At 44.3% G+C, this 26,910-nt stretch overlaps 1 protein-coding gene across 1 annotated transcript in view; it reads left to right on the forward strand.

The window, feature by feature from the left end:
- CALB1 (calbindin 1) overlaps positions 1 to 26,910 on the forward strand; it is a 129,812-nt gene that overhangs the window by 75,780 nt on the left and 27,122 nt on the right. Inside the window, exons 4-6 of the mRNA XM_066579026.1 lie at positions 254 to 334; positions 13,427 to 13,483; positions 16,357 to 16,434. Of these exons, the coding sequence (XP_066435123.1) occupies positions 254 to 334; positions 13,427 to 13,483; positions 16,357 to 16,434 (216 nt within the window). The remainder of the gene's footprint in view (positions 1 to 253; positions 335 to 13,426; positions 13,484 to 16,356; positions 16,435 to 26,910) is intronic.

Raw genomic sequence — 26,910 nt, forward strand, 5'->3', positions numbered from 1 at the left:
CAATGAATGTTTATGCAAAGTTCTCACTGACCTGATGTACAGTATATGATAGTGAACTGTGAAGTATTCTGGAGCTTGTAGCGTGAATGATAAGGGATGGAGACTAGGAAGACACATTCATCCATAGCAGAGAAGATTTATGCCCCCTCACGCAGCTCTCTACTTGCTGGAAATATCTTGCACAATGTATAACTGCAGAGTGAAAACTCTCTGGTAATAAATTCATCTCATTTCCATCTGCCCTTTTTTACAGCTCGCCCAGATCCTGCCGACCGAGGAAAATTTCTTGTTGTTCTTCAGACAGCAGCTGAAATCAAGCGAGGAGTTCATGCAGGTATCTCAGAACTGTTCTCTTTATAGAACTTCTAGAGCTTCACGATGTGATGAGCAGAGCAGCTATTCAGGTTACTACTGCCATAACAAGAGATGCTGCTTATAGGATTTGTGCCATAATGTTCCTATAAATATTTTATGATAATTCTCTTAAATATTTTATTTCTACATATATATATATATATATATAAAGAAATATACAGGCTATGAATGTACAACATATGTCGTCTATCTTTATATTTAAAGGGATATTGCGGGCTTTTACTGTTGATGATCTATCCCCAGGATAGGTCATCAATAGTTATTTGGCAGAGTCCGCCACTTGGGATCCCTGCCAATCAGCTGACTCTTCGGGCCGCTGTCAGTGCAGCGGGACCAGATGTCTGCCTTGATGGTGAGGACCGAAAGTGTAATCCGCGCACTATACAAGGGTCAGAGTGATCTGCTTCTGCTCCATACCCCATACTTTCCAACTTTTGAGCAGTGAAAGTAGGGACACATTTAGCGGTGCACATAGCACACCATGGCAAGTTTTCCTTACATGCTGAACCCTTTTTCAATAAGCTACACCATAATACTGCCCTTCAATGACTCCCTCACACAAGAATAGGACTCGCAATGTGTAGTGTCTCGCCCAACACATGGACAGGGACTCGCTATCGGCCATATAAATAGTGGCCCCAATAGTAGTAGTACCCCCATTAGCGGCTCCAGAAGTAATAGTGTCTCCAATAGTAATAGTTCCTCCATTAGTGTTCCAAGCACTAATAGTGCCCCCATTTGCAGCTCCAATATTAATAATGTCCCCCTTAGCAGCCCCTGAAGTAATAATGACCCTCACAGTTGCTCCAGTGGTAATAGTGCCCCTGTCAGTGGCTCCATTAGTTATAGTGCCCCCCGTTAGCAGCCCAAATAATAATAGTTCCCCCCAGTAGCAATAGTGCCCCTGTTGGTGGCCCCAGTAGTAATAGTTTCCCTGTTAGCAGCACCAATAATAATAGTTCTCCCAGTAGCAATAGTGCCCCTGTTAGCGGACCCAGTAGTAATAGTTTTCCCATTAGCATCATCAATAATAATAGTTCCCCCAGTAGTAAGAGTGTCTCTGTTAGCAGGCAAAATAATAATTGTTCCTCTAGTAGTAATAGTGCCCCTGTTAGTGGCCCTAGTAGTAATAGTGACTTTGAACTTTATATCTCAAAAAAGATATGCAAGGCTTTAGGAGATGATTGCGCCTTGAGATCTCTCCGTGGAGTCTTGGCCAGCTGCACATCTCAGCAGCAACAGCCAATAAATCCCATGCATAATAAATTTGCCAGCTTCTGCACGAGATTTCTCCTTTAATTCTTTATGTTAAAAGATGCATGCTTTTGCTACCGGTTGTCCCTGAAAATAAGCCCTACCCCTATTTTCGGGGAGGTGGTTGTGGGGGGCTTGAAATATAAGCCATCCCCAAAAAATAAGCCATAGCTACACTAGGTTAAAAAAAAAAAGCAATACTTGCCTAGCCGCCGGCGTCTGTCTCTCGCACTGGTCTCCAGTGTTGTGGCAGGCTGCAGTCCTCAGCGCTGACAGGATTCTCTTCTGGTGATGGGGCTTTGAATACCCCGCCTTCGATAAGAGAGTGCTGTGATTGGATGGAGCGCCAGTTAATCAAAGCCGGCGCTCAATCATTCACAGCCATTCAGTGAATGACATCACTGAATGGCTGTGATTGGTTCATCGAGCTCAGCTCTGATTGGCTGGTGCTCAATCCAATCATAGAGCTCTCTTACCAGAGGCAGAGTATTCAAAGCCCCGTCACCAGGAGAGAATCCTGTCAGTGCTGAAAACTGCAGCAGCGTGAGGACCAGCACGAGGGACACAGACGCAGGCAGCTAGGTGACTATTGCTTTTTTTACCTTATTGCTTATACTCACCTAGCCGCCGGCGTCTGTGTCCCTCCCGCTGGTCTCCAGGCTGCAGTTCTCAGTGCTGACGGGATTCTCTTCTCCTGGTAACTGGGCTTTGAATACCCCACCTCCGGTAAGTGATTGGATCGAGCACCAGCCAATCAGTGCCAGCGCTCGATGAACTAATCACAGTGCTTTCCGAAGGTAGAGTATTCAAAGCCCCGGTACCAGGAGAAGAGAATCCTGTCAGCGCTGAGGACTGCAGCAGCGCGGGAACTAGCGCGATGGACACAGACGCTAGCGGCTGGTTAAGTATGAGACACCCCACGAAAATAAGACACTGTGCCTCTTTTAAGGCAAAAATTAATATAAGACAGTGTCTTATTTTTGAGGAAACACAGTAGCACATAGCTGACATGTCTTCAGTGTCAGCTGCCTTTTTCAAAGCAATAGCGAACCCCGCTAGCGGTCACAGTATTAATAGTTCATCCTATTAGGTGTCCCAGTCACCTCATCATCTCCGCCGCCTCTGTTTGCTGTTCCATCTCATCCTGCTCATTCCCCCTAACCTCAGTCTCGACAGTCAGTCAGTGATTGCAGCAGCATGTGACCGGATGCAGGAAGATCAGCGGGATCGGAAGGGGCAAAGAGGCAGTGGAGAAGGGGAGTATAAGATGTTTTTTATAAGATGTCGTGGGGAGGTGGGACAGTGTCTCAAATTCGGTACTGTCACACAGAATCCAGGATGGTTGGGAGTCATGCCATACCCTGTATATTTTGCTGGTGATAGCAGGATACTAGAACAGCTGATCTGTTGAGGTCCCAAACAATGGACTCCAGATGATCAACTATTGAGGACTAGAGATGAGCGAACCTACTCGGCCATGCCCCTTTTTCACCCGAGCGCCGCGATTTTCGAGTACTTCCGTACTTCCGTACTCAGGTGAAAAGATTCGGGGGGCGCTGTGGGTGAGTGGGGGGTTGCAGCGGGGAGTGGGGGGGGAGAGAAAGAGAGAGGGCTCCCCGCTGTTCCCCGCTGCTACCCCCCCCCCCCGCTCCGCCACGCCTCCCCCCGCCCCCCGGAGCCCCCCGAATCTTTTCACCCGAGTACAGAAGTACTCGAAAATCGCGGTGCTCGATCGAGTAATTACTCGAAACAAGTATACTCGCTCATCTCTATTGAGGACCTATCCTGAGGATAGGTCATCAATTAAAATTGCCTGAAAAACCCTTTAAGTTGGATAACATGGCACTAGACATGCAAACCATATATACTAAGTAGATTGTCCACGAAATACAGAACTCTCTAAGGGGTTAAACAAGGCAGTTGCAATACTGTGACTTACTGTTTGTATCATCATTATAATGGTTATTCGTGACAGCAAATGGCATGGACAGGTTCCCTCCAGTATACGTTAAAAAATGTCAAATAAGTTTGAAATATGTCAAAAAGAGTACAATTTTTGGAAAATTGCAAGGAAGCCTAAAGTTTTGTGTAAATAAACGTGTACACTACTGATACCTGACAGGTTAATACGTATTGACAGATTGAATGTAATCTGCATTTTTTCTTTGGCTGAGTCATCCTCTAAAGAGGACCTGGCAGCTCTGCTGACAGGACTGCCTGGCTAAATACTTATATTCCCCATGTAGTCACAATTCTAGAGTATCTTTGCCTTAGGTTGTGCTGTTCCTCTGTTAGTCCACCTGAAAAGTTATGAAGAAATTGACTACAAGGTGTTACCCTGGGGCGTAACTATAGAGGATGCAGGGGATGCCTTAGGGGGCCCATAAAGCCTCTCTTCTACATATAGGGAGCCCTGTACTATGAATAAAGCATTATAGTTGGGGGCCCTGTTACAGGTTTTGCACTGGGGCCCATTCCTACTTATAAATAGGGTTTGTCCAGTTCAATCAGTGCTGACAGCATCACACACTCTGCAGTGACAAGGAGGAATGGCAACACCCAGTTGTTAGTTTATTCCTATATATCCAGGTAGAATACCAGAGGACTGGCACAATGCAAAGTTTTAATAAAAGTTTTTCCAAAACTTTTATTCATGAGGATGTTGTAATATCATGTAATCTTCATCCCCAGTTTCTTAGAAAAAAGAGATTGGACATCATCATATAATTACCATAAGTTTTTCTGTGGGGCCGAAACATTTCGTGGTGTAATTCCTGCCATGTGCAGTGATGATATGCTGACGTCCAATACCCTTTTTCTATAGTGCTACTCATGGAGAAGTGAGGGCTGACCTTCCGTGGACAGACTACTACTAAATGGTGGGACAAGTATGCTGTTCTTAATACATTCTTCTTGAACATGTCTACCAACAGTTTCTTGTCACTATGCTGTTGCTTAAGCTCTTTTCACTGTACAATTTTCCCAACAAAAAGATTTCAGTTTGTTTTTCAGTGAAATTGTACAGATAACGGGCCACACTGAGGGTGGAAATAAATCGGAAATAATTCATCTTTGTCGGATTTTTAACACAACAATAACATGGCATTTTAACAGGGGTGTGCATACTTTTTATGCCCGATCAGAGGGGTAACTTGAAGCTCCCAGGTCCCGATGCAAAACTTGTAACATGGCCCCCAACTATAATGCTTTACTCATAATACTGGGTTTCCTATATGGAGAAGAGAGGCCTTATGGGCCACCTAAGGCTCCTGGGCCTGGGTGAAACCACATCCCCTGCATCCTCTATAGTTACGCCCCTGTGCCCGATGCATGTCTGACCCGGACTAGGTGTTTTAGCGTCTGGATCAGGTGTAGTACATCGTGAAACAAAGACCAAAGTGGTCACTGTTTGACTCATCGAAGGCTAATTAATGGTTCCATCCAGGCTTAGGTTACAAGTCAGTTTTTAGCACCTGAGATGGAGAGCAGGGGGTAGGGGGGGGGGGGGTAAAGAAAATCTTAATGTATACAGAGCCTTAGTAAGAGGTAGCCTGTGTGAAAATACTTCCAAATAATCTTTTTCAAACTGCTGCCTCTTTAACGATCTGCAGAACATTTCTTTTGAGGACTCATATTGTAAGATATGACAAGATATTCATTTCACAAAGGTTTCTGTAAAAATGTATCAGATCATCTGGTCCTCATGAATTCTTTAGAATGGCTTTGATTTTAAGTCACAAAGAATATAGAAAAGGGACTTTTGTAATAAGTAGTAGCTCTGTTCTTTTTCACTCTTAAGACACGGGGTGACCATGTCTCAATAGGAATTTTAGTCGGGATAGAAATTATCCTGATTTGTGTATATATACTCATTATTAAAAAAAATCAAGAACCTAGAAGGGGTTGTCGTTTTGCTGCAAAACTCGGCATGCAGTTACATCTCGGGCAGATATACAAATAATTAGGCTGGGTTCACACAGGGCGGATTTGCCGCGCGGCATCTGGCCGCAGCAAATCCGCCCGCGGCCGCTGATCTCGGGATTAGCCAGCCATGTGGATGAGATTTCTCAGAAACCTCGTCCACACGGGACGGCCAACCCGCTGCGGTAAATCCGGCTGAAACCGCGGCTGCGGTCTAGATGCAGCATGTCTATTTACTTTTTTTTTTTTGTTTATTTTCATCGCAGCCGCGCTCTCCTCTATGGGAGCACCGGCCGCAACGGAAAAGCAAGCGGCCGGGCCAAACCGCGAGATTTCCCACGGGAATCCGCCCTGTGTGAACCCAGCCTTAGAGTTGTGATGTGACTAGATGAACAGTCTTGCTATCCGAGGCCCTAAAACTGGTTCCACCCTTGGCTTATAAAAAGGCTCTCCGATGCTACTTGTCTGTATGATATTCCCTGGTTTCTTTGCTGAAGATCAGTGGTAGGTGGCACCTTAGATGACTGTTTGTCAAACAATCTCTTACAGCTCCCCCCAAAACAATGTATGCTTAGACCACCCAGACAAGTATGTTCAAGTCAATGTAACATGAGTCAAGCCTCCCTGGCAGTGCTTATCTCATGAGCCGACAACGAACTGGGGATATTGAAAAACGACATGCCCTTTCCTTGGTTCCCACAATGACAGAAGTTGGAGGACATGTACAGATGAAGAATGGAACAGCGCACAAGGTAAATATGCTTATATGCAATTTTATTTACTCCAATTGACTCAAAACCACCAGTGAACAGACTCAAATTTGTATGTGACGTTTTGGGTAAGAATACCCTTCACCAGGCATGGACTGCAGTTGAAGGCATGAAGACAAAGGCTTGGCTCAGACTCAAAAAATTCCAGAATAATGATTGAGAGCAGGAGGGGGAGTTTTAAATGGAACCAGCGGTTTCACCATGCCATATGCTATGTACAAGGTGCCTTACTGCTCGGAGTCATTATTCTGGCATTCTTTGAGCCTTCGCTAGGCCTTTCTCTTCGTTCATTCAACTGCAGTCCAGCCTGAAAAGGGGTATTCTTACCCAAAATGTTGCGTATAAATTTGAGTCTGTTTACCAGCGATTTTGGGTCAATTGGAATAAATGGAATTCAATTGCAAGTATATTTTTCTGGTGTGCTGGTCCCCTCTTCTGTACATATTCTATGGGGAAAAGGTCTACCTATTTGGAACCTGCAACTATATAGCCCATGCTGAGAGTCGTGCAGCCTGAATACACTTACAGGAGTTGGGAAATAGTCAGGCTGCCCCCATACACCTTAGATCATTGGTTGGTTTTGCAGGTTCAGATGACTTTATTCTAATTTGTATAACAAATATTTTGAATGGTTTGTTGGCTACACATTGGCCCGATTTCTGACAATTTTGAAATGTTTCTAGATTTTTACACCTTTCCCATGTTTAGGTAAATAGTCATACTCTTTTTTTTTTTTTTTTTTTTTTTTTTTTTTTACTTTTCAAGTTCTTCATCCTCTCTATTGTTTCTTTGTTCTCTACTACTTAGTCTTCTCTGCTTTTCAATTCCCTTTGCCTCTTCTTTAGTAAAATTCTGTAAATTGAAAAGCTCTACCTGTTGAATACATCGGGTCTAATATTTATTATAGCAAAGGGAGACCATGTTATATGTCACTGGTTACCTATATTAAAATGCAGTATTATCTTCATCAACTTTTTTGTGTATATTATTTTTGGTGATATCTTAAGGGAGTTTACCAAGATAGACTTTTATCGCCTGTCCATGAGATAGGCAATAAAAGTCTGATCAGTGGGGGTCTCACTGCTGAAATCCCCACCAATCCTGAGAACAGGGACACAGCTTGCTTCACCCCTTGAAGTAGGATGATGGAATAGTGTGATGGTCGTGTGTGTGCGGTGCCGCTCCTTTTATTTTCAATGGCACTGCTGGAGATAGCCGAATAAAAGCACTCGGCTATTTCCGTCAACCCAATGAAACGAATGGAGCTGTGGCTCCACATGTTCAGCCATCAATGCATTCAATTTGACATCATTACGGATGGAAGATGCATCCCCGCAGTGACAGAAGAGGGGACATGAAACCTGCATTCTAAGCATCAGTGGGGATCCTCCATCGATCACACTTGCATTGTATTGTATGGATAGATTATAAAAGTCTGATCTTGGTACAACCCTTTTAACTAAAGAAGATTGAATGCACTTTTTAAAAAAAATATGAGGATTAGGGTGGGGAATTAATAAGACTGCCTATGCCAGTCCTAAAGAGGTCATATCTAGAGATGAGCGAGTGTACTCGCTAAGGCAAACTACTAGAGTGAGTAGTGCCTTATGCGAGTACCTACCCGCTCGTCTCTAAAGATTCGGGTGCAGGCGGGTAGCAGTGAGTTGCGGGAGTGAGCAGGGAGGAGCAGGAGAGAGAGATCTCCCCCCCCCCCTCGTTCCTTCCCGCTCTCCCCCGCCGGCACCCGAATTTTTAGAGACGAGCGGGAAGGTACTCGCATAAGGCACTACTCACTCTAGTAGTTTGCCATAGCGAGTACGCTCGCTCATCTCTAGTTATATCCCCTTAGATAGGATATGCCTTAAGAGCCTAATTAAGGTGGGTCCCATCTCTGGGAGCCACACCTATCTCGATACCTGCTCTCTACTGACTCCATCCTGTTTGTATGTAGTGGCCAGGGTTGTACAAGACTTTCACTATGTTGTATCTATTAACTCCCATAAAACAGAATTGGAGTTATAGAAACAGTGACCTCCTGACCACCTCAGCTATCTTGTACTCAGGAATATTCCCAATATGGCCATCATTTGCTGAGATAGGAATACCCCTCTAAACCTAAGTACATTGGAGTAATTTATGAAGAGTCTCATACCTCTTAATAACTTTGGTGCATATTTGCCTGTCCAGAAATGCAAATCTATGCCTGCTATGACAAGAAATAGATATGCGCTATAATTTACGCCAGTGTAGTAAATCTGTCAGAATGACAGCAGCCCCACCCCTTCCAACCAAGTCCGTCCACTTTTCAAGACACTATTAAGAAGTGACAAGAGTGTAGAAGTCCCAAATTTTAGCGCAAATATGACGTGCAGTAAAATTTGTGACATTTATATGCAAAAAAATTGGTAAAAATGGTTTAATTAATTCCCCTCACTTTGGAAAAATGAAAGCTGCACTGTGATTAGTTGCGATGGAAACGAGACAGTGTGGATAAATGTAGAATGGTATCTCTGCTCTTTATTTCTCCCTTGAGTGATATGTCACTAGAATGTATTTTCTTCAAATTTGGCAGTGTTTTTTATTTATTTTTTGTTACTAGCTGCATAAAAATATCTTGAAATATTACAATTTTCACAATGGTGACTAGAGTAGATAGAATAATCTGACAAATACTGTTCTCTCTAACTCAGTTGGCAGCTTTGTTGTGTAGCCTGGGGAAGAATAAGGAGAGTCATTTCATAGTAACATAGTATATAAGGCTGAAAAAAGACACATGGCCATCCATTTCAGCCTACTATCCGGCAATATTGATCCAAAGGAAGGGGGAAAAAAACACTAGATAGAAGCCAATTTTCCTCATTTTAAGAGAAAAAAATTCCTTCCTGACTCCAGTCTGGCAATCAGAATAATTCCTGGATCATCAGCCCTTCTGAAATAATCAATGACTATAACATGTAATATTATTATACTCACGTTCAGGCCCCTCTTGTTCACCATCACCACATCCTCAGGCAGAGAGTTCCATAGTCTTAGTCCATCTGATTATTATATGTGGATAATTAGATAATAATAAACTAAAATATAATGGGGAAGGCTTGTGTACAGCATTCTGTAAGTAGTCAGTCAAAAGCAAGTAATCCAACCTGATTCTATTTTCTATCATGTAGTAGAAAAAGAGAAGGAAACTTTTTGGCTGTTATATGAATGACCTTTTGGTTGCAGTTCTTCAAATAATAGGTTTCCATTAAGAGCAGAACATCTGCACAGTTATCAATTTCCAGACATCCACCCTTCAAACTGTTCTTCAGTATATATTCCCATTGCTTTTCTTATTACCTTCTCTATTATAGGCCATGGAACATATAGGATGCTGTATCATTGGGTTTAATAAAGCATGTGGATTCAAATTCGATTGGTCAGAAACCTCTTGAGACAGGGCAGCCAGTCCATTAATTAATGTTCTTTTTGCAAAGTACTGCACTTTCCATTTTTCTTCTGTAAAGGGAATCATATGAAAGATTATTGCTTTTTAATAACTTATGACAGAGGTCAGATAATGTGTGTTATTGCTTTTGGGTTCATATTAGACTGTGGCATACTGGGGGATTTACTAAGAAACATGCATCAGAATTCTATTGCAAGTCTCAGTATGTAATGCGCCAACTATATTATCTGTTACCGGCACTTTTTCTATCTTTGTGCATCTCCCATGATGTCTTCTACATATCTCTCCCGTTTGGCCCATTGGCTTGACGTTTTGATAAATATCAGAAAAAAAAGAAAATATTAATTATTATTATTATCGTTATTCAAGCAGATTCCAGTCTCTTGATTGGAAATTCACGATGGGCTCCCCATGGGTACCGATGTACTAACAATTGTTGGGGCCTAACAAAAACTAACAACACGCTAATGAGGAGTGTCGTGCACAAGTCGTATTCTCACTAGCAGGACCCATGCATGGCACTGTACTGCTAAGTATGTCTTCAAGTCTGATGTAAGATCAGGTGGAAGAGCAAAGATACAGTACAGTGACAATTCAAAGGTTCTGTACACCATTGCACTTTTTTAATTAACGTGTTTTTGGAAATGAAGGCTTTTTGTAAATGGTTTTCATTAAAAATCTGATTGTTTGGTTTCTGTGCTTGTACAGTTTCCAAGGCACTGGAGGACTCAAATCTTAGCAAATTTTAAGTTAAGACAGCACCTCCCCTATCCTGCTCCTCTGCTGTGAGCATGCATTCACTGCCTTTCTACTGAGTGATTACAGAAGGCTGTATGACACTGCCGGGGATGTTGCAGGAGATCAGGAGGACAGAGAGCAGAGAAAGCTACTATTACAGAGGGCCATAATTCCCTATGGGTGAATTTTCTGCTCTCATTAGTAGGGAGAGGGAACGGACCAACAGCTACAGAGAGAGACAATGAGATAGAGGGAGAGATAGCTGTGAAGTATTGAGTGTGCGGGGTTATGCTACATAGACTCTGAAAAAGGAGATGAGAGGGGGAGCTGAGCTTGTGCAATTGGGGAAAGACACCAGCTGATCTGTGCTAGGAACACTCCCAAGCCAGAAATCTGAATGCAGAAAAGCCTGCAAACCCAGTATGAAGCTTTCTAAATGAATGACAATGGAAACTCAATGCAAAAAAAATTAGATACGTGCATGCAGGGATTTAGTAAGATATGTGTGCCTGACTTTTCATGCACAGAAGTTTCCATAACTTTTAAGGTTAACAATTACTCAATCTACATGAAAACTATAGCGGGATTACATAAGTAGTGGATTGAAAAAAAAAATTAATATTTTACACTTACAACTCCAGTTGGTTCAGAGTAAGGCCAAAACCACCCATATGCTTCATTAAGTCATAGAGCAGAAAAAAATCCTTCCTCACCTGCATGATTTACTGGTCAACACTGAGGTTGTTACTGACTTTAAAAGGTTCTAATTTGTAGTATTTGGTTGTGCTGAACATGAATATGTTCATGAAAATTGTTTATTGGCTCTCGTTTTGAAGATATTAACCCGAGGCCTATTACTATTGGCATGCATTTTGTGATGTAAACAATTATTGCAGATTACAAAAAAAATGGAGCCAATTTTGCATTTTGACTGTCCTATTCGTGCCGAGCGCATAAAAATTGATATGAAATGACTCTTTTTATTTCAGTAACATGTCTTTTGTAAAAATTTGTTGCCCAGGGTTACCAGTAAGGTTCCATAGTGTGTTTCTCAAAGAAGATGTCCAACCCTTTCTTACATGAGTTGTCCCACAAAATTGAGTTGTCCACTCTCCCCACGATAGGGGGCAACTCAGGGGCGTAACTATAGAGAATGCAGGGGATGCAGTTGCACCCGGACGCAGGAGACTTAGGGGGCTTATAAGGCCTCTCTTCTCCATATAGGGAACCCAGTATTATGAATAAAGCATTATAGTTGGGGGCCCTGTTACAAGTTTTGCATCGGGGCCCGGAAGCTTCAAGTTACGCCTCTGGGGTAACTAACTGATCATTGGGTGCCTGACCACTGAGACTTCTGCTGATCGTGAGATGGGGATCTGGAGCATTCCAAATGTATGGGGTCATGGTTGCACATGTACACCATCGCTCCATTCATTTCAATGGGACCACTGGAGACAGCTGTGGGTTTGAAATCTGCTACCTCCTGTGGTTCCCTTGAAATGAATTGTGAGGTGGTACACTTGTATGACCATTACTCCATTCATTCAAGAACATTCCAGATTCCTATCTCTCGATTACTGGGAGTCTCAGCAGACAGATCAGCAGCTAGTTATTCATTATCCTGTAGATAACTTAATATTGTGAGTCAACTCATATATACAATATATACAAACTTTTAGCCATATTGTCACTTTAAGGATATTTCTGCTATTGGTCTAATAGTATAGGATTGCTTGTTGTTATTATTAATGTGATTGTTGGCAAAGCCTGTGTAGTTAAGTAATATCTGTATTCTGAACAGATTTTCCCTGTAACTCTAATGAGTTTGAGTCAGCCAACCAAGATGGAATTACATCTTATTATGCAGTATTTTACCAAAAGTAATTGGACCCCTGAACAAGAATCAAAAGTAGTATTTATTAATACTTAGTGGGGCTCCTTTGGCCATAATGAAATTAGATACTCTCCATGGTATACTTTCTACTAACGTCTGAAATACTTCTTCTGGTATTTCCCTCCATTTATGCTGCAAAGGTCTGGCAAATTCTCTCAAAGAAAATGTATCGGCCTATATATAGTGGTGCAAGGAGCGTTGTGATTGGACCGTTGAGTAACGGAAGAATTTTCTATGAAGTGATGAATCATGCTACTCCATCTTCAAATTCGATGGACGTATCTGGTGTGGAGGAGGCCCGGGGAACATCTTTTGCCTGTGTGTGTTGTGCCAACAGCTAAGTGCAGTGGAGTTTCCGTTAGGGTCTGCTGATGTTTTACGTGGCATGAGCTTAGTCTGCTGATTGTAGGGCAAGAACCATGAACATGGATGCATACCTTTACATGCTAGACAATAATGTGCTGCCGACCATGTGACAATACTCTGACAATGGTCAGCCATACTTCTAACAAGACAACACTCCTTGTCACAAATCCACCAATGTGTTCTGTTGGTTTGGGAATATGGATGTTCCATGATTGGACTGACTTGAACAGACACCCAACCTGAACTCTACTAAATATCTTTGGAATGAACTTCAACGTCGGGTCAGGAAAAATGAACAGCGCGCATCATCTTTGAGAGAACTTGCCAGATGTTTGCAAGATGATTAGAGGTAAAGACCTGCTGAAGAGTATCAGATATTAGTAGAAAGTACGCCATGGAAAGTATCCAATGTCAGTAGGGCCAAAGGAGCCCCACTAAGTATTATCATCTGGAAATAAATACTACTTTTGATTCTTGCTCAGGTGTCCAATTATTTTAGCTAGGATAGTGTATTTATGATACTCACCCAACCTCAACCTTAACATGGTATTAGCTGGATAATACATCTTAGTATTAGTATCAGACCTGCAACGAGCAAATCTATAACACAGTACCTATTGATTTCATATAACTCGTTTCATATGACTCTATTCATTCTTCCAGACATGGCGGAGGTATGATACTGATCATAGCGGCTATATAGAAACAGATGAACTGAAGGTAATCTCAATTTATCCTATTGAAACATACACGTTGTGCTTTTGGTGATGTTCAAAATGTTTTCTGCCTCTAGTTAGGGATGACTATACCATACTTTGGCAGGCAAGCTTGTAAAAGCCTTGAACTTAAAGGGGTTGCACAGGTTTTGAAAAAAAAGAAGTCGGATTTTTTTACCATGGACAGCATCCATAGGTTGCGCCCGATAGCTCAGTCTTATACACCTGAATGGAGGTCGGCTGCAATAATACACATACTGTAGCATATGGACTTCATTAGAAACAATGGTGGAAAATTTAAATGTGATTACCCTATACACACTGAATGGCCACTTTATTGTAGACCCCGGCCCTTTCATAATTAGAGCTTTCTTGAGTAGAAATTAGAGCCGTGACCCTGGAGTGCGGAATTAAACTAAGTGACAAGTTTTCCGTGGATCAGTTTCAGTGTAAATCCACATTAGTGATCCAGGGATCTGAGCGACTTCATATGAAGCCTGATCATCGGTGCTAGTCTAGCCGGGCAAGGATTTCACTGCCAACTTTCTCTAGAGTGTACTGAGAATGGTGTGATCAAGGAAAATCATCCAGTGAAAGGGGATCCTGTGGATGTCAAGAACTAATTAAAAGAAGGAGTCGGAGGAGGATGTGAAGAATTGCTATGACAAAGAGGAAGTGCACAGTCAAGAAAATTGCAGTTGGTGACCAGCTAACATGTCTGAATGCCCAACTGGTCATTCCTTAGCATGGATGGACTATATCAGTAGATGACCAGTTCCAGTGCCGTTGTTTCTAAGAAACAGAAAGGCGACTCCAGTGGGCAAAAGAGCGCAAAAATGTAATCCCTGAGCAGTGGGAAAACATCACCTGGTCAGATAGATCCAGATTTCTGTTGCTCTGTGCTGATGGTAGATCAGAATTTGGCACAAGCAGCATGAATCGATGACTCCTTCCTGTCAGCTGGTCAGAATATGTCAGCACCTCCATCTAATCTACAGCAACTACAGGAAGCTTCCTGTCCGCAGGGGCCAATATTCCTGCAGAACAATATCAACACCTAGTGGAATCTACGCCATGACAAATTATTGCAGGTCTAATGAGCTACTAGATGGGGGTCTCTAATAAAGCAGCCATTCAGTGTTTATCCCAATATGCGCATTGGAAAATGATATTTTATTAACCCCTTAACGACCGGGCCATAGTGTTTTTACGTCCTGCAGCTGCAGGACGTGTATGGAGGGAGGTAGCGCCGCTATCTCCCTCCATAAAGCGCGGGTGTCAGCTGTTTATTACAGCTGACACCCGCGGGCAATAGCCGCGCTCGGCCGTTCGCGGCTATTAACCCTTTAAATGCCGCTGTCAATTCTGACAGCGGCATTTAAATCCCCCCAACGCTGTTTGGGGGTCCCGCACGGCCCCCCCCCCCCCCCCCCCCGTGGTGAGATCGGGGGATCCGTGCAGGTGTCATGGCAGCCGGGGGCCTAATGAATGGCCCCAGGGCTGCCTTAGCAGACTGCCTATCAAGCCATCCACACAGGGTGGCTTCAAAGACTGCCTGTAAAAAAGCAGTATGACGTAATGCATTACATCATACTGCAGGAGCGATCAAAGCATCGCATGTTAAAGTCCCCCAGAGGGACTTCAAAGTAAAGTTAAAAAAAAGATCAATAAAGTTTTTTAAATTGTAAAAAAAAAAGTTATAAAAGTTTAAATCACCCCCCTTTTGCCATATCTATTATTAAAAAATCTAAATCATAAAATAAAAATATGTATTTGATATCGCCGCGTCCGTAAAAGTCCGATCTATCAAAGTAGTGCATTATTTATTCTGCACGGTGAACGTCGTCCGAAAAAAAAAATAAAGAACGCCAGAAATGCATTTTTTTAGTTACCCTGTCTCCCAGAAAAAACGCAATAAAAAGCGATCAAAAAGTCGTATGTATTCCAAATTGATACTATCGGAAACTACAGGACATCCCGCAAAAAATGAGCCCTTGCTCAACTACGTTGACGGAAAAATAAAAAAGTTATCGCGCGCACAAAATGACCGCAGAAAATAATTGAAAAAAATTTAATATCTTAAAAAAAAAATACAAGTGCTACAGCAAAAACAATACTATATAAGTTTGGTATCGTAGTAATCGTACTGACCCATAGAATAAAAATATCAGGTCGTTTTTGTTGCAGTTTGTGCGTCGTAGAAACAGGACGCACCGAAATATGGTGGAATGTCGGGTTTTTTTCCATTTCTCTCCGCTAAGAATTTTTAAAAAGTTTTTCAGTACATTATATGGTACAATAAATAGTGCCATTGAAAAATACAACTCATCCCGCAAAAAAAAAGCCCTCATACAGCGACTTCGATGGATAAATAAAGGAGCTACGATTTTTTAAAAGGGAGTAGGAAAAAACAAAAATGGAAAAAAGCAAAAAAGCCCGGTCACTAAGGGGTTACTGTCTTTAAAAAAAGTTGCCACATCCTGAAAAAGTTAGTGCAGAAAAATTGCCGAGTTCTCACTTGATATATTATACTATTAAATTATTTGCATCCACTCTTTGTAGGTAAATTGTCTCACATCATATGCAGATTTTTCCAGCAGGCTTCATATATCTTGTACTGAGTTTGTGGGGTTGGATATTCATGATTAATATAATCAGTCAGATATAATAATTCAGTCGGATAGCAGAGAAAGCTGCTGGACCAGCCGTGTTCTAGCCAAACTACTGTAATATTTCCTGGGCTCTCATACTGGCTGATCTCCAATGCAAAATGTGACCTTAATCACCTGTGGGGAATCGATCAGTGGTGTATTTTCTGCTCCTTCTCAGAAAATGCTTATCCTTCTGAAACTTGCCTCTTGTTGTTTATTCCGACAGAGTTTTCTTAAAGACTTGTTAAAGAAGGCAAATAAACCTTTCGAAGAATCAAAGCTGGAGGAATATACACAGACTATGGTAAGAATGCTTTGTTTTAAAGGCTTTAAAGAGGTTGTCCGGATATAAACTATTTATGGTCTATCCTCGGGACAAGTCATCTATAATAGATTGATAGGAACCCATCTCCTCAGACCCCTACTGATCAGCTGTCCACTGGGCTGCAGCACTTGTGCACTGATCTGGTTTCTGCAGGAAGCAGACAGCTCCATCTTCCTGCAGTGGCCACACTTGGTATTGCAAGCCAAGCTCCCAATTACTTCAGTGCCTCCAATACCAAGACTAGCCATGGAAATAAGAACAGAGATGTTTGCTTTATGCAGAAATTTGCTCAGTGCAGGAGTACAGTGGCCCAGCAAACAGCTGATCAGTGGGGGTCTTAGGCAATGGACACCCGTCAATCTACTATTGATAACCAATACGTAGGATAGGCCATAAATAGTTTACAACTGGACAACCCCTTTAAGACGATATTGAATATGTATTCTTGTTACGAAGGAGGAAGCAGTCATGTTGTATTGTGATCTGGAAGCAACTCTGAACTCTGTTCTTATTGCAATGACTGACTGGTGCGGAGTAAACTGGACCTTTTACATTTCCTTAGTTTATGCCAATGGTTGCCTAGTTGGTTGTCTATACAGTGATTGTCTATTCTTACATTATTGTCATAGTTTGTGCATGTATTTTATTATGTGCATTTCCTAAGACAGCAGTTATACTCTCCTTGGTACGCAGAATCAAAGAAGCATCTGAGACAAGAAGTCTTTCAAACAAAGGTTTTATTACATTAATACTATGGTTGAAGATATCCTAAACCTCAGGAATCCGCCTGACACATAAATCATATCCCCACATCTCCCTATTCAGAGGAAACGCCATACTGTCAGATGTGCAGCACAGAAATGTATCATGGTAGTTAATGAATGCAGATAGAGGATAATATTTCAGCTTATTCTGATGACTGAGTATAAAAAGTTTCACCGGAAACACTATATAACATCCTACAGATGTGTCCGTCTACCACAGAGCAAAGGACTTTACCTTCATGGACTACACTTGTTTAATGGTAGATTTTTGTGATTTCCATGATGCAGAATAGAGGACTCCGCTTGGTCACTATCAAGGTCATACGGGAATTTGATCAGTGAGGACTTGGCAGCGGCTAAATATGCAGATAGTTTGTGTAACCGGATGAACTGCTTGAAAGGTGAAAAAAAAAACTATCTGCAAAAAAAGAATTAGATATCGAGATGATTCGGTGATCTGACTACATCAGAAGCAGTGATATAATTGAAGTACAGATGTGGCTATCGTTAAGATGATGGACACATCATGATAACAAATACAATGTGCTACAATCTTATAAATCCAGTTATCATAACACATTAACCCTTTCTAATCCACTGTCTGACGTCTGAAGACATTATGATTTAAGGCTGTACGGCTCCGATGTTTGAAGACATCCGTCGGGGTTCTCTTACTGTATATTGCCAGCCTCTCTGCTGTCGGAGCCTATCCAACGTGTCACCTCATGCAGTACTGGGTTTAGCCAGCATATAGCGCTGTTGTATAATGGCAGAAAAAGAGTAAGTGTCCTAAGAAAACCAGGATACAAATTGGATTGGAAAGGGTTAAGTGTCCAATTAACATTAGCTACATCTACATATGGTCCATATAGGGAAATGTTTTCTTTTATTAGCATTCTCCATTTATCAGTTATCAATTTCCTAATAGATCTATATAGCAATATTGCAAATATTGTATGTATTTCATGGCAGAAAAGCCACCTTAGTGGGATGTTTGAGCCACTAAGGGGCCAGATTTTGGAAAAGTGGTAAATAGAGAAAGGGTTTTCTCTACTTTGGAGCTGGCTGTTTAAGTTCCACCTGAGAGGGCTTGTTTAAAAGAGATATGAGACTCTCAGTTGTGGCTCCTAGTCTGGTGAGGAAACGGGGGATACAAAAGGCATCTGGGAGCCGTAGTGCACGACAGGGTAAGGGTTGCACCCCGTGTAGCTCAATGGTTGTGCAGTTCTGGGCACTAGGGCTGACTGTTCGAGAGGGACATATATGTAAGAGAGCAGAGGGCCAGCTGTTGCTGAAAACAGGCAGGAGCCAAATTGAAAAAATGGTGTTGAAGTGAATTTACTTGATGTTCCAACCGCCTTATGCTGGAAGATGGCATTCCTAGTGAGTGACTAATTACCCAGATGTCACAATATTTTGTAAAGGGATTCCCCTAACAAATGCACAGTATAGTTTAAGGCAAGTGGTAAAAGGAATCTGTAGAAGAGGATTTTAGACTCAGAACTTCCATGCAAAACTAAGAAGTTTCCTGAGGTCTTATGAATATGAAATAATGTGTAGTTGGTTCTACAAATCACAGCTGCTAGCATATTTTAACATTCCCCCTATACGGCCCACTGTGCTAAAATAAAAAAGGAGCAGTAGTTACCCGTCTTCTGCCACTGTGATCCAACGCTGTAGCCCCGCTGTGGTCCTGGTATTTGTCGAGGCAAAAGATGTCACCAGACATCACCTGACCACTGCTGTCAATCAATTCATTTCACCTGACATTAGTGCTCACTTCCTGGTTGCCATGATGTCAGTGGTTCAGAACAGTGAATCTGCAGCCTCTGACTGGCAGCCGTCAGGTGACTTCCAGTGACATCATCTGCCACAGCAAGCATCGGGACCACAGTGGGGCTGCTGCACTGGATGAAGGCTGCAGAAGAGGGGTAAGTACTGCTTTTTTTGTTATTTTAGTACAGTGGGCACTATAGGGGGATTATTGCCCAGTAACCTGACAGCCTCTTTAAAGGGGTTGTCCTCTTTGGGTCATGCACTCCTGTTAGAAGGGTTCCCCACTAATAAGCTGATAACAGTGTTTTCTGCTGTTAGAACCTCCAGCTATTAGCTAGAATGTATTGAAAAATCCAACAACAAGTGTTCAGTTTTTCTTTACCACCACAAGGCTCATGTGATGTACCAAGGTACCGGGTCATCCAAAGCAAGAGTTGCTCTCTACAGCGAGTCTCCAATTCCTAAAAGGGAACCTGTCATCAGTTTTTACTTCCAGTAAAGTGCCCCCTACCACTCTAGGACATGTAAAAACCTTTCTAAATATGAGCTTGTTTGCACCAGTAACGCCATATGCAGATGATGAGGATTGAAGTGCCAGCAGGGAGTAAACTTAACTGTCAAGTGTTTTCAGCTCTAACCCAAGCCATCTCTCCCTGATTGAGGTATACGATGCCTCCTGGGTCATCCAAAATGTTGCATTTGTGCCATACTACACTGAACCTGTGTATGCGCATTGGAGGATCTTGAATTTCCTTCTGGCAATGTGTCGCAGGCGGCAGTGTCCCATCACACGTTCGGATACAATGCAGCAGACAGAGTTACAAAAATAAACAATATTTGGAGGAAAAATAATGCAGGAGAATAATGTTAGATTAACAAATGTGTAATTTTACTTTTTACCGTAGAATCACTATCACTAACTATGGCTAACCAACACCTTGGATTAATAACACTTTGTGCTCAATATGAAATGATACAAACAAATCAGTATCAATGATGCAGTCAAAATGTCAGAACAGAAATACAACTTAAGCAACATAATACACAGTTCGTACTTTACAGATCAACACTTCACTCCCCATGTCGCGGTAAATCAGTAATTCAATTTCAACAGACTCCGATAACAGTGTCTATGAGATCCCAGGCTCGATTTTTATTAAGACCACTAGCTCAGTCTACCCTTACTCCAGCTGGAACTTGTAGCAACATTTCGAATACTACAGATCCGTCTGCTCACCCACAACTGTCTCTGCCCTACCTCACAGCAGGCCTGCTGTCTAACTATTTTGGTCCCTCAGGTTATCTACACCTATCAGATGGAGGCCAGCACCACTTGTAATTTGGTATGCAGGAGGTGCGGCTTTAAAAGACCCAAATTGTCCCATATCAGGAGCGCGACCCCACAACCGCATGGTTCTTTTTGCTCCTGGTTTCACTCCAGATGCTTCACCAATTTAGGGCTGTAATGCAGGTCCTCTCCTTTTGGGGATCCACGCTGCCATCTGGTGTCGTTCTCCTCAGCGCTGCTCCACTTGCAGCATCCGAGCAGTGGGCCCACAGACGACGAGATAGTGGGGTAGAAGAAGACCTTGTCACTAGGCTCTACCATCTCCTCCCCTGGGAGTAGCTTGGGACCCGACCACGATGGGTGAAGTCACAGGGGAAGTAACCACAGGCTACCTTGAGTCTATTTGTCACACGTGATGCCACCGTTCCGTCCTCTGCAGTGAAACTTGACGATGAAATAAAGTAGTCCACCTTCACACACAGAGTAAACTTTCTGGACAAATCCGGGAATGGTCGGTAATGTCCGTTTACTCAAACTTGACAAAGTCCAAACCACATCAACAGTCCTGGCACAGATACAACAACTCAGAGTGGTGTAACAGGGAGGATTCCTGGAGTATCTCGGATGATCCACAGTCCAAGTTATCTGTGCGATCCTGCTCTCAGCAACTCTTTCTCTCACTCTCTACCGGTTCACACTCATGTTAGTTGTGCCCTCCTCGCTCTGAAGCTGCTTGTCTCTCTCTCAGCACTCAGCAACACTGAGGTTCCCTGGGCAGGCTGAGCCCAGGCTGAGCATCAGACCATCGCTTGGCCTCCTCCATACTTCACACATGGACCGACCAGTGTCTGTCTCACTCACTCACTGACTTGCCTCTGCAAGAACCACAACAACCTCAACTCCCCACACATTCTTGCAAACGCATACATATATAAAACACAGTCACATGACTCACAAAACGATACATTTTTCAGACATGACCCAGACATTAACCTATTCAGTACTGCAGAAGTGCAATACACATCTAATGCATACCCCACACAAGACACTGACGTGAGACAGACACAAAACATTATGGAGGTGCCCCACTAACTTTGGACCACTACACACTCAGTCCTTTCTCTGTCTCCTGGGCATCCTGCAACTTTACACAGTGCAGCTCCTCTGCAGGCCGTTGCACCTGTTGTTGCGGTTCCCCAACAGATCTGCAAACTATCTTGCCTCTTTCTAATGCTGTTGCTGCAGCCCCTCCTCCCAAAGTCACAGTCCCTGCACTCTCCTAAGCTGTGATGCACCTCCAAAAAACCTTTTATAGTAGTGACAGGGTGGTCGAGAAACTTAAAGGGGTTGTCTCGCGGCGAAAGCGGAAAAATTTTTTTTTCACTTACCCCCGCATTCTGCCCTGTTAAAAAGAAAGCATGGGTTAGTTTTTAAAAAGCACATTGTACTTACCTGCATCAGCGTTCTGCAGCTTCTTCTATTCTTCTTTTAAAGATGGCGCCGCTGGTCTTCTCCCACGGTGGACCGCGGGTCTTCTCCCATGGTGCACCGTGGATTTTCTTCTCCTTCCTTGCGTTCCATTGCTGATTTCAGCCTCCTGATTGGCTGGAATCGGCACACATGACGGGGCGGAGCTACGATGACGACGCGGTGAGCAGCTCTCCGGCACGAGCGGCCCCATTCACCAGGCAGAAGACCGCACAGCGCAAGCGCGTCTAAAAAAGCAAAAAGCCAGCGAAATTAGACGGAGCCATGGATACGGGGACACCAGCAACGGAGCAGGTAAGTGAATAACTTCTGTATGGCTCATATTTAATGCACGATGTATATTACAAAGTGCATTAATATGGCCATACAAAAGTGTATAACCCCACTTGCTTTCGCGAGACAACCCCTTTAAGGCTCCTTCTAGGGGGCAGAGTTCAGCAGTAACATCATGGAAGGGTGGAGCTTAGTGTTCTGAGACTTCTCTTCCCCTTCTTGCCCCGCCGTGTCACAGGGATGTGGGACTTGATCCCAGCACTCCGATCGCCCTATCAAAGTCTGTGCTTTCCCTGTTGGGTCCTTGTCAGGGGGCAGAGCTTAGCAGCAGCAGCCAGGCTTCTGTAAGCTTCTGTAAGTAGTAAGAGGGAAGCGGGGTAGCAGTCTACACTCTTACACATGTGCCAATCCCCATCCTACACCTACATATTCTGTTTCTGGTACTTCACACTTTTCTTAGACAACCAAACTTCTTCCTTCTGAGATAAATGATGCTCAGATACGATTCTAACACAAGCTATTATCGCCTCTAAACGCCTCTACTGATACAACTCAATTATACCTCCATCACTGCTGTCTGCAATCAATGTAAGTGCTTAGAATCTCCCCGGCCTCTGGACACTGTGTCACTGGCTGCTATTTCTATCTATTATGCTGAAAACTGTTTCTTCTGCTGTTGTATTCTATATCTGTGCCCTCATCTTTTTTTATTGGCAGATGTATTCCTAAGAAATCGTCTCTGTTCTAAAAACCATGTATGTTATTTTCCTAAAATGTTCCATTGACATTTGTTTTAAAACCTGTGAAGGAAACATCCTCCTTCCAGATGTGTGACTTGTAGCTGATGCACCCCAATACATCAGGCCCCCCTAGCTATAATGTTTTGTTCATAGTACTGTATACTCATATGGGGAAGGGAGACTGTATGGGTCCCCTAAAGCTCAAAGGCCCAAATGCCACTGTCAGGACAGTGTCCGGGATATGGGGGTCCCTGAGATATCCCGCAACCCCTGTCCCTGCCTACTTGCCCCCCTGGGCTAACCCCCAGGGCGACAACTGGGCGACGGTCCCTACCCTCACTAGGGAAGCGGGACACGGGAGACAAACAGACACTGAGACAAGCAACGGTAGAATGGTCAGACAATCCGGGTAGGCAACAAGAGGGTACGCAGTACGGAGGGGTCAGGCAAAAACGTAGTCAAGTCCAAAAGCAGGTGTCAGAAAAGCCGAGGTCACAAGAGCAGTCAGGATAAACGCGGGTGCAGCTGGAGAACCAAACTAACACTGGCGAGGCCTGAGAGGAAAACACACCTATTTAAATGCTGTCAGCGCTCCCGCCCCAGAAGCTGATTGGGGCGGGGAGCCTGACAGCAGCAGGGCTAATCAGGGCGGTGCTGGGGACACGCCCCCAGTCTAGCTGCACAGACAGTTACTAGGGAAGCCAGCCTGGTAGTCAGGACACTAGAAGCACCAGCTGCCTCCCTAGCAACCCGGCGGCGACCAGTCTTACAGCGGCCCGGGGAGATCACAAGAACCGGGGTACCTCTGCGCCGCGCTCCTGCACCCCGGGTGGCCGGACCGGTGGTGCGGGCACGGCGGCCCCGAGAGTTGCCGGTTCTGACAGTACCCCCCCTTCTACGGGGGTACACCGGACCCCCATGGCCAGGTGCGGGCTTAAGCGGGAAAGCCCTGTGGAATGCCTGGACTAGGCGTGGCGCATGAACGTCCCTGGCAGGGACCCACGTCCTATCCTCAGGGCCAAATCCTCTCCAGTGGACCAGGTACTGCAGCCCACCTCTAACCCGTCGGGCATCCACAAGCCTTTCTACTTCATACTCCAGTTCCCCCTGTACCAGAGAGGGAGGAGGCGGGTTCTGGGTGGGGAGAACTGGAGTCACATACTTCTTAAGCAAGTTCTTGTGAAAAACCTTGTGGACCTTCCAGGGGTCAGGAAGTGCCAACTTATATGACACCGGGTTGATAACCTGAGAAACCGTAAATGGGCCAATGAACCGAGGAGCAAGTTTCAGGGAGGGAACCTTAAGTCTCAGATTCTTAGATGATAATAAAACCTGCTCCCCGACCACAAAAGGTGCAGAGATAGTACGTCTTTTATTTGCGTATTTACGCAGTTTCTCTTGGGAACCCTGAAGGTTCTTACGAACCTGGGCCCAAACTGTGCACAGTTCTTCGGCGGATATGTCGGCGGCCGGATTGTTCGAGACCAAAGGAGTAGAAAGCGAGAACCGGGGATGGAACCCATAGTTACAAAAAAAAGGTGACAGTTGGGTCGACGAGTTACCATGGTTGTTAATAGCAAATTCGGCGAGAGGTAAGTAGTTGGCCCACTGATGCTGGTTATCAGAGACAAACAGTCGCAGATACTGGATAAGTTCTTGGTTCATCCGTTCCGTTTGTCCGTTACTCTCGGGATGGAAAGCGGAGGAAAAGGACAAATTAACGTTTAGATTTTTACAGAAGGCTCGCCAGAAGCGAGCGACGAACTGAACCCCTCTATCAGACACAATATCCTCGGGGATCCCATGTAACCGAACAATCTCCTTGATGAACATCTCAGACAAAAGTTTGGCGTTAGGCAACTTGCCAAGTGGAACAAAATGAGACATTTTGGAGAAACGGTCAACTATTACCCAAATGACCGTATTCCCCAGCGAGGATGGCAGATCAGTAATAAAATCCATGGACAACTGGGACCATGGCCTGGACGGAATGGGCAAGGGCAGAAGAGGCCCCTCAGGACGTCTCCTGAGGTTCTTCCCCCTTGCGCAAACCGGGCACGCGGACACAAATACCCGTACATCCTTGGCCATGTGCGGCCACCAATAGAGTCTGGCCGCTAACTCCAGAGTACCCCTGATACCGGGGTGTCCAGCTAGGACTGAAGCATGTGTCTCCTCTAACACTTTCAATCTCAGTGACAACGGGACAAATAATTTGCCTTCCGGAAGGGCTTCAGGAGCAGATTGTTGAGCGGCGTGAATGAGAGGTGAAAGGTCGGAGGAGACAGCAGCGAGGACCACCCCAGGGGAGAGAATGCTCTCAGGCTCCGGCTCGGAAGGTTCCGGAGAACCAAAACTCCTAGACAGGGCATCAGCCTTGACATTCTTAGAACCGGGTCTATAGGTAACCACAAAATTGAACCGAGAGAAAAACAAGGCCCAGCGGGCTTGCCGAGCATTTAACCTCTTAGCGGAATCTAGATAAGTGAGGTTTTTATGGTCAGTGAGTACCGTAATCTGGTGATGGGCTCCTTCCAAAAAATGCCTCCACTCTTCAAAAGCCCACTTAATCGCCAGCAATTCCCGGTTGCCTATATCATAGTTCCGTTCGGTGGACGAAAACTTCCTAGAAAAATAGGCACACGGTCTAAGGTTGGTGAGAGTGGAGGGACCTTGGGACAGTACCGCTCCCACACCAAACTCAGAGGCATCTACCTCCACCACAAAAGGACTGGACAGATCCGGTTGTACTAGGACAGGTGCAGACGAGAACGCCGCCTTTAGGGTATTGAAGGCCCTCAGAGCCTCAGAAGACCAGGTCCTCACATCTGCCCCCTTTCTGGTGAGGTCCGTTAGAGGTTTAGCCACCACGGAGAAGTCTTTAATGAATTTGCGATAGTAGTTGGCGAAGCCGAGGAAGCGTTGAAGGGCTTTCAACGACCCTGGCTGGGCCCACTCCGTGATGGCCTTCACCTTTTCAGGATCCATCTGGAAGTCGCATGGCGTGATGATATACCCCAAAAATGATATCTTTTGTACCCCGAAAACACATTTCTCGAGTTTAGCAAACAGCTTGTTATGTCTGAGTCGAGCTAGCACAGTCTGAACGTGAGTATGGTGACTCGGCAAGTCGGAGGAAAAAATCAAAATGTCGTCTAGATATACAACCACGAACACCCCCATGATATCCTGAAACACTGAGTTCATGTACCCCTGAAAAATGGCGGGGGCGTTACACAATCCAAAAGGCATAACTAGGTATTCAAAATGCCCGAGGGGCGTATTGAAGGCGGTTTTCCACTCATCCCCCTCCCGAATGCGGATGAGGTTGTATGCTCCCCTGAGATCAAGTTTGGAAAACCATCGGGCACCAGCGACCTGGTTGAGGAGGTCAGGAATGAGTGGAAGAGCATACTGGTTTCGGACTGTGATTTTATTTAGCTCTCTATAGTCAATACAGGGCCGGAGACCCCCATCCTTCTTCTCAACGAAGAAAAACCCGGCACCCACCGGGGATTCTGAGGGCCGGATGTGCCCCTTGGCCAGGCTGTCCTGGATGTAGTCCCTCATGGATTCTCTCTCTGGAACCGTAACGTTATAAATGCGGCCCTTAGGAAGTTTGGCCCCAGGAATCAAGTCTATTTTACAGTCCCATTCCCTATGAGGGGGCAGAGCTTCAGATAATTGTTTGGAGAACACGTCAGAAAACTCGGAGAGGTATTCTGGTAGGGGGGTCCCCTCGCAGGTGGAGATTCCCACCTTCACCGCACGAAGGTGGTTGGCACAGCGGGGACCCCACTTTACCAGTTCCAACGTGTCCCAATTTACTACCGGGTTGTGCTCCCGGAGCCAGGGGAGGCCTAGGACGACGTCCACAGACAAATCTCTCATCACTAGAAAGGTGCAGGTTTCCACGTGTAAGGCTCCTATAGTAAACCTTACTTCAGGGGTCACCAGATTAACCACCCCTGCTTGCAAAGGAGTGGAGTCCACTCCTGAAACCAGAATCGGAGTTTCTAAACGTAACAAAACCCCGGACAGTTGAGCAACGAAATTAAAGTTAACGAAATTAGCCGCAGCCCCCGAATCAACAAAGGCTTGCCCAGTACGGTGGAAAGCATGAAAT

The sequence above is a fragment of the Eleutherodactylus coqui genome, chromosome 9, assembly GCF_035609145.1.
Source record: "Eleutherodactylus coqui strain aEleCoq1 chromosome 9, aEleCoq1.hap1, whole genome shotgun sequence".
NCBI lineage: Eukaryota > Metazoa > Chordata > Amphibia > Anura > Eleutherodactylidae > Eleutherodactylus > Eleutherodactylus coqui.